Here is an 8,744-nt window from a genome sequence, read left to right as displayed (position 1 = left end):
TATTATTCTATATTATTCTATTATTCTGTCTTCCTGATATTATTTTGTTGTTCTATTATGTTCAATCATTTCAATTATTACTCTACAGCCTAGACACAGTCTCTGCTCAAAGGGGATTTTTGTTTTTTTTAAATATTTTCCTTCAGTAATGCCTGTTGGGAGGGCATTGAATGTGGTTAAAGATAAAGCTCTTCTGAATTTTGGAATCTTTATATGGCTAAGACATCTAGATCAGTGGGGGCAAACCTATGGCACGGGTGCCAGAGGTGGCACTCAGAGCCCTCTCTGTGGGCACTCCCGCCGTCACCCTAGTCCTAGTCCTTCAGCTGGGTTTTACAAAATGTTTTCTCTTTAGGCCTCTGCCGCCGTGTGCAAAAAAAAAAAAAAAGGTTCAATCAATCAGTCAATTTCAACTTCTCGTGGGAAAAAAAAAGATCTTGCAAAGTTGGAATTGATTGATTGAACTTTTTAGTCCCACCCAGTCTGCTGTTACCACCGCAGCCATGCCCACCCAATGGGCCACACCCACCCAATGGACCACACCCACCCGGGACCCGACAATGCATAAGTGGGTTTGGGGTTGCAGTTTGGGTGCTCGGTCTCTAAAAGGTTTGCCATCACTGATCTGGATGGCTGGAGAAGGTGTGCAGATCTATCTGAAGAACACTAACTTTTGAAATAAAAATTATTGAAATAAAAATACTAATATCTTGAAATGGGTTTGGTGATGCTGTAAAGTTTAGGATTATTATTTTTTGAACCAAAGCTGTGACATTAGATAAAATTGTAAGATGCCATCCAATGCTACAGTCGAAAAATCCCTCACCTTGTATAGAGGTCAGCAGTGCAATATCAATATGGGTTTTAGTGTCTTCATTTTGTCAAAGAGTTTCCTTTGCAGTAATATTAGGGTATATGTTTTTTTATTATTTCCTAATCCCTACCATGAGAAAGTCTAAATGTCAGTGTGTATATTTATTATTAAAATTTCTGGACACGGATGTGATTTACTGTGCTCGATTTTTTACTTGTTTTTCAAGGATTAGGACCATCTCCTTTACTGGAACTCTTAATTCTTTCAAAGCTACTGATGAGATCAAAAGATCATCATGACAAACAGAATGGAGATTTGATATGTGATGCCATAATAAGGAAGGACAGTGAAATGCCATCACAAGGCATGTGAAAGTTTTCTACACGCAAAATGGAGAGTGTCAGGTAAGGCCATATGGACAAGGCCATCCGTAAGGCTGAAGAGCTAAGAGCTGTTCTCTTCTTCCTACACTGTCATTTGAGCCACTGCTGTAAATGAAGGTTGTCTTCTCTTTTGAAATAAGTGGGCAACAGGGGAGATAGACAACCTCAAAGTTCAGAAATGAATGTTTTTGAGACAGTAACACAAATAATCGCCAAACACCAATGAATTTATTTCAAAAGAAATAGATTTTGAAGAAGTAGGTCTGAAAACAGTATTTTTACATTTCTGAGTATCACTCTTTGCATACCTCTCAGGAACAAAAGGATATATAATTAAGAACATATACTGGATTGGACCCTCTTCTACCAGTCTACTATCAAAAGCGTTCTCACATACTGTATTGTGGTTTGGTATGCTGGCTTGACAGCTGCGGACAGGAAGGTATTACAGAGGGTGGTGAGCGCGGCACAAGACATTGTGGGCTGTTCCCTGACACCACTGGATGACATCGCCAGGGCCCGTTGCCTTGGTAGAGTGAGGAAAATTCTCAGGGATGACTCTCACCCTGGTCGGTACCAATTTACTCTCCTACCATCGGGTAGGAGATACAGAAACATAGCCAGCCGTACCAACAGGCTGAAGAACAGCTTTTACCCGTGGATTGTCAGGCTCTTGAATGGGACATAATAATTTCATGCATGACAGACCCGTGAGGCCGGCGTGCTGTGCAATTAGCTCGCAGGGTGTAATAAGTTGGGGGGTTTGTAGTCACTGTGAAGTTGTGGTGGGGGGAGCACGGAGGGAGGCTCAGCCAATCTCACTGTATACATGTTATACTTCGATAATAAAGGTTCATTCATTCATTCATTTGGTCTCCCAGCAGACAGTTTTCAGACATAGTCCTTCTGCCTTCAAGGCTAACAACCTTTGAACTCCATGACATCCATGAATTAGTCCAACTCTTTTCTGAAAAAAAAAAGAGATATTGGGAGCTCCGTGTGTCTATTGAAGAGAAGGGTTAAGGGAGACATGATAATTGTCTTCCAGTATCACAGAGCAGAAGGGAGATCCAATCTAGAAATAAGACAGTAAGAACAATTAATCACTAGAATAGAATTGTCTGTGTTCCATCACTGGAGACTTTCAAAAATAGATTGGACAGCCATTTGACAGTCTCCTGCTTTGAGCAGGAAGTTGGACTTGCTGACTTCCGAGGTCCATCCAGCTGTATGATTCTATGTTCTATGAAGCCAGTCAAGCTAGTAGTCAGTGCCACCTCTCAAAGTGGCAAATTCAAAAATGAATTGTATATTCTGTAAAAAAACCACACCCTGATTTGTTTCTCTGTTTTAATTCTTCCAGGTTGGAATTTCATTGGGTGACTCTTCTTCTAAATAACCTCTCCAAATTCCTCACCCTGTTTATGGGCAAAAATCTGTAATGAGATGCCTCAATAGGTAAGGTTTTCTATGAATTAGAATTAGAATTAGACCTCCAAGGTCTCTTTCAACAGTATAATTCTATATTCTATGATTGCTCTCAGTTATTTGTGCCTGACAATAGGCCTATAATTATATAATGGGAACTGTACATTGTGGACAATACTGATATTCAGAGGGCTCCAGGGACAGGTCACGATTCCAAAGACTTTTAATCTGGCCCTTCTTTCTTTGATGCCCACTTTCCAAGAAAAATAAGATTTTAATCATAGTGCAACAATGCTATAAGTGTATTAAATATGACTGCTGCCAGTTATGGAATATTTACATGAATATTTAAATGGCAAGGAGCCACTTCTCAAGTACAGTAAAGTATCATCCTCTTGTCCAGGTGAGAACTCAGAGAAGCTTTTAGCTTTTTACTGACAGCTTGTAAGTGACAGATGAAGCCTTGTTTTCCCTTCTTGTCTGTTGGTGCTATGACTCAGGGGGGGCTTTTGGTCAGCAACCTGCAAAGTCAGTACCCACATAAACATTGAGTCCAAGATACCCATGTTTAAGTCTCCAGTTACCTTGCACCTCACTGGCTGACTTCGGACAATGACTTTTCTCAGCCCAGCTTAACTCACAAGATTGGGACTGTGCATAGAAAATGAGAGGTGATCCATATATACCACCTTAAGGTCCCTGGAGAAAAGGTGGTAGATAAATATAATAATAGAGATTCTCAATTGCAGCACTTTTCTTAAATTATATTGATGATTTTTCTGTTTATGTTTCTTGTCTTTGACCAAGACAATATCATTTGATTTAGTTCCTAATTATTACTAGCCTAAGACAAAGGACCAGGAAATAAAAGATAAAAGTCACAAGTAAGTAGGGGGAAAAAAAGGAAAAGTATAATTAAATAAAATATTAAATACTATGGTGTACTGTACAAGCTATAGAATAGTAGTTGGCTGTCGTCAAGGAAATAAAATCAGAGTGATCTGATAATAACATCTTGAGCTAAAACAAATCAGAATGACCAGGATATTTAATAAATAGAAATACCGTGGATATAAAAAGTCTACACATGCCTATTGAAATGCCAGGTTTTTCAGATGTAAAAAAAATCAATCCAATGTAAATCACTTCAGAATTTTTTCCACCTTTAATATCACACATAAACTGTACAATTTACTATTTGAAAAACAATTTAATTTTGTACATTTTAACTCCTATACCATGTGGTGATATATATTTTATTTGTATGCATATGTATGCATTTTTTTTCATTTCCTCTGATAAAAACTAGAATTTGTCCTTTTCTCTTAAAAAATGGTAATAACAGAATTTCTGCTGTTTGGGAGGCTAAAAATATGCAGATTAAATAGAGGTGTCAGTGAGTGAATTGTATCATGAACATTAATGTTTTCTGGTATCATTTTTCTTACACTTTACACTACACAATAACTGGAGTTCTCTTGACAATTTGCAAATTAAACACTGAAAATATAGGAAAATAAAACAAGGACAATAAAACAGAAAAGGGTGTGTAGCACAAATCTTCAGGTATCTGAAATCGGAAAATGGAATTGAGACTGCATTGAGTAACAAATCTTCCTTCTTTCCCCTTTCTATATCTTTTCTCTCTCCCAAACTTTGCTCTTTATTTTAGAAGATTGCAAAATATGAACAGAGCACCAGAATACACAATACTTTCACATAGCTGTTGCACACCAAATGCAAGATAGATTTCTCCTTTGAAAGTATTTCTAAGATAAATTTCCTTTCACACATTTGAATAAAAAACAGGTAGAAAAAAAGTCTTAGCAATTTCTTTGACTAACACGAATGAATTCCCCTTACAGAAGTTACATATATAGCTTTTATTTTCATAGTGGAATAGAAGAAAAAATAGATAATGATGATTTTAACAAATGAGGCAGCATATGGAGGAAGAGAACAGATGGGGAATCCTAACATTTAGCATTCCCCAGAATCTGGAAGAAGAGATGGGGAAAAAATTATTAGGATTGAGTTAAAGAAAGAATTGGAAATAAACTTAAAAAAAGGAATGTGTCAGATATAAGTGTCAGAAATTTATTTTTCACATATTGTGGTGAACAACTAAAAATAATTTACACGGAGAATTGTCTTATGGAGTAATCATTTTATCATTATTATTAATCAGTCAATAAGCTTTCTTACAGTAATTGAGGAATACATAAAAAATAAAAATATTCTAGCTATGGCAAATAAAATGTTAATTAAATTAAATATTATAATCATTAAATGGATGGAATCAAAGAACAACATATTTTACAAGCAGTAAAGTAAAATGGGGCCACATTCATATAAAAGAAAATACATTGGTCAGACAATAATAATTTAGAAAGAATTAATTTGAGTCTCCTGGAAATGAACAATAATTATTACAAGGGACATATGTGATGATCTAGAAGTTGCCTTGTCTACTGACTTCTGAATGATGATCTGTTCTTCAGAAGTAAAATATAGAAATATAGAGAGACAAATTAATGGGGGACAGGTTGAGGTTGTTCAACTGAGTAGCGGCTATGAAGAATGACCTCAAGCCTGGAATTCTGGAGTTTTTAATCTCTTCTTTCTTTGATCATTCTAAAACACAACCAAGTTCTCACATCAACAAAGGTCATTGGATAAGTTATTATTAAGAAGGCAATGAGTGGGAAAGCTTTTCCTCATTTTTCCTATTACGAAAGAAGAATTAAGAGATTCTAGATCAGACTTGCATCAAATTAAGATTTTTTTAAAAAACCGTAAAAGCAGGCATATATTTGCAGAGGCATGCATATATAGTTATACTAGTTTATCATATATCCTCCCCCCAAACAGAAAAGATTAAATTCAGCACAAGATGTGTCTTGAGGTTTCTTTTATATCTCTTCTCCTAACAGTTTTTGCAATTTTAATTAGTTTGGTGTCATCGCAAGACAGGACTGCTGGTGATGGTAAGGGCAGAAGTTCTGAAAGAGAACAAGCCGACCACCAGAGATAGTTTCAAAGGCTCACATATCTTCTTGTTTCTAAATGATTTGTGATCCATCTTATAGTTCCCATTCAAAAGCCCTTAGATTAAAGAATGTATTCTTGGATGTCTTCTAGTTCAACATCCTGTCCAAGCAGGAGACCTTATATCATTTTGGAGAGAATGGCTGTCCAATCTCTTCTTAAAAACCTCCAGTGCTATAGCAGCTACAGACAGTGATGGCAAGCCATTCTGATGACTATTCTCACTTTGAATGCATGTAATGGCAGCTGACATTTGCACCACCAACACATAAATCTTCTGTTTCAGAAAATGGAGGGGCTTGTGGAAGTGTTTTACAAAGGTTCCCAGAGTCTCTTAAAAACTGAGTGATCTATTATGGCATAAAAGTTTTATATTCCTGTAATGAAATCAGAGATCGTTTGACATGGATTCGGTCTTTCCTACAATAACATCATTTTTCAATACACTTTTCATTCAGCTTCTTGATTAGCAACTAGCACTAAATGCTAGCAATATTGAAAGGATGCTAGATTGTTCAAAAAGTGCCTCTTACTCACTTATTACAAAAAGTATGTCTCCTTGGCATTTAAAATCCCATGCACAAGAGCACCTAAATTTAATTGTATTAATACACAGGCCAGGGAGAGATCTGCTATGACCAATTAATCCCCTCCTTTGGGCTTTTACTCTGGGGGATGTCTTTAAAGAACCCTTCCAGATATCACTGTTGATACTGAGCCAGCTGGAAACCTGCCCTCCAGTAGTATTGTTACAACTTAGAATTGTGCAAATCCTTTAGCAAACACCTTCTCATATAAGGGCATGAATGAAGCTGAAGGACTCATTCCTTGCTTCTCATAGTCAATAGAGGAAGAGCTCAGATTGGCTTGAAAGCAGAAAGAGATTGCCTGTCTTCCAGCCAAATCCAGCCTCCAAAATGATCCAAGTTCGCTTGGTCATTATATGCTTAACAGTTTTTCCATATCAAGGTAAGATGTTTTCTTTGGTTTCCTTGTTCATGTTCTTACTGCTAAAAGACTATTGCATTCAACAGATTACTGTTTTTTCTTTTTATGATTCACCAAAAATTTCTCCACTTCAATTTCTACAGACTTAGGAAAAGATTGCATTTGTTAAGAATTTACATAGATTGCTTTTTGTGTGTATTTGCTTAAATTTTGTCAATCAGCACTCCAGAAGATGGTAGAGGACAGGAAGGCCTGGAGGAACGTTGTCCATGGGGTTGCGATGGGGCGGGCATGACTTCGCAACTAACAACAACAAAAGTCATGTAGTTAGCTTGGTTTGCATAACAAGCTATGTTTGCCTAAGTTTGATTTATTGAATTATGTGAATCAGACTATTGTGATTTAAAGTTTCTCCTGTTATCCTTATCACTCAGTGCACAAACATGCACATTGGTTGAGATTTATTTATTTATTTTTCTGATTATTCAAGCTTCAAAATCTTTCTTTTGCACCTGCCAAAAGAAATGTCTCCAGTCTCCAACATCATTCAGCAAATTGTATACCCAAAGAAAATCTATATTTCTGTGCTGTGTTCCACTAGAAAAAAGATTCCATTCTTCATCACTGAATAACAAATTGCGTTGTAGATGTGAAAATGGTAGAATAACATAGAAAAGTGACCCTTTCTCTTCCTTCCTTTCTTTCTTTCTTTCTTTCTTTCTTTCTTTCTTTCTTTCTTTCTTTCTTTCTTTCTTTCTTTCTTTCTTTCTTTCTTTCTTTCTTTCTTTCTTTCTTTCTTTCTTTCTTTCTTTCCCTCATGAAGGGAGCTCTACAATCCTGAAATCCGGGAAGGTTAAAGATTATGAAATAGTGTATCCACAAAAAGTCCTTGCATTGTCCAAAGGAGGAGTTCAGCAGCATGAACAAAAGGTAAGTTTTTTTTTCATTTCATCAACTTATTTACTGATGAATCTGACCCTGAGTTTTGCTCGAGATTCAAATGAAGCAAAGTAAGAATTAAACTCTGCTACGTTCAAAATTTTGCTAAAGACAAATTTACATGAAATTCCCATTGTTTTTATTGTCCAGCCCTTAGTTACCTTAAAACTTTAAATAATATCTGCACAGATGGATTAATATAGAGAGCTGGAAATAAATATGACATAAGATAAGTCTCATAAATTCCGAAAGTCTATTTCACAATTTATATGGTTGCCCAGTTCACACATAATCGAGGAGACTTAGACCATTAATATTTCCTAATGTTAATAGGTTACTATAACTAATAAAGTCTTCGGAAATGCCCAGTCATAAAGGGAGGAGGTATCAATTAGGGAAATAGTCTTGCATCTTTGTAGAGTTGCAAAAGATCCAGGACTTACACCCCACACCCTGAAATCCCATGGAATCTTATCTATCTGTTCCAAGAGAAGGCAAGCACTCTAGGGAGATTCCTGTAATCTAAGCAGAATACAATTAAGTAGTTAGTTTGAACTGCACACATATGAATCTGGTCACTTGCACCTGACATAAAGTTATTATTTAATTTAAGAAGATTTTACAGTGTCTTTCAAGCACCAGATAAAACACTCCACATCTGATAAATGAATTGGCTGTGGCTTTTCATTTGAAACAGGTGTAGAGTTGTTAAGAGGGAACACATTTTTTTTTAAAAAAATAAACACTGAACTCTTTGTATTTCAGACCAAGTATGAAGATACCATGAAATATGAATTTAAAGTAAATGGAGAGCCAGTGGTCCTTCACCTAGAAAAGAATAAGTATGTTAACTCAGAAGTTCTCTTAACTTTACCAGGACAATGTGGAAAATGTATATTCTTGGGCATAATTCTACAAAAATAATAATTTTATTGCTTTAAGACCCTGATACATAGTGGGAATGACTTCCTGGCCTTGATTTTAGAATGTATTTTTGTATTGACCATGCTATATGTGCCCTCTAAATATATATTGCCTTTATTACTAAGTATAAGATACAAAGAAACTGTCCTATGTGTGTTTGTCTGTATGTGTTACTTTATCTTATATTATTGGAGATATTGTATGTTAAATTAGATGATGTGTACCTTAGAAATTCTAGTGCTCCAATTTTCTACTTTTTA

At 36.0% G+C, this 8,744-nt stretch overlaps 1 protein-coding gene across 1 annotated transcript in view; it reads left to right on the top strand.

The window, feature by feature from the left end:
- Window positions 1-6,441: 6,441 nt before the first annotated feature.
- LOC107298286 (zinc metalloproteinase-disintegrin-like NaMP) overlaps window positions 6,442-8,744 on the top strand; it is a 33,158-nt gene continuing 30,855 nt past the window's right edge. The window contains 4 exon segments of the mRNA XM_015827660.2: window positions 6,442-6,565; window positions 6,567-6,642; window positions 7,445-7,551; window positions 8,326-8,402. Of these exon segments, the coding sequence (XP_015683146.2) occupies window positions 6,476-6,565; window positions 6,567-6,642; window positions 7,445-7,551; window positions 8,326-8,402 (350 nt within the window). The 5' untranslated portion in view covers window positions 6,442-6,475.

Source organism: Protobothrops mucrosquamatus, unplaced genomic scaffold (assembly GCF_001527695.2).
Source record: "Protobothrops mucrosquamatus isolate PMUCROS unplaced genomic scaffold, P.Mucros_1.0 scaffold3846, whole genome shotgun sequence".
Taxonomy (NCBI): domain Eukaryota; kingdom Metazoa; phylum Chordata; class Lepidosauria; order Squamata; family Viperidae; genus Protobothrops; species Protobothrops mucrosquamatus.
This window is presented reverse-complemented; position numbering and strand designations above follow the sequence as displayed.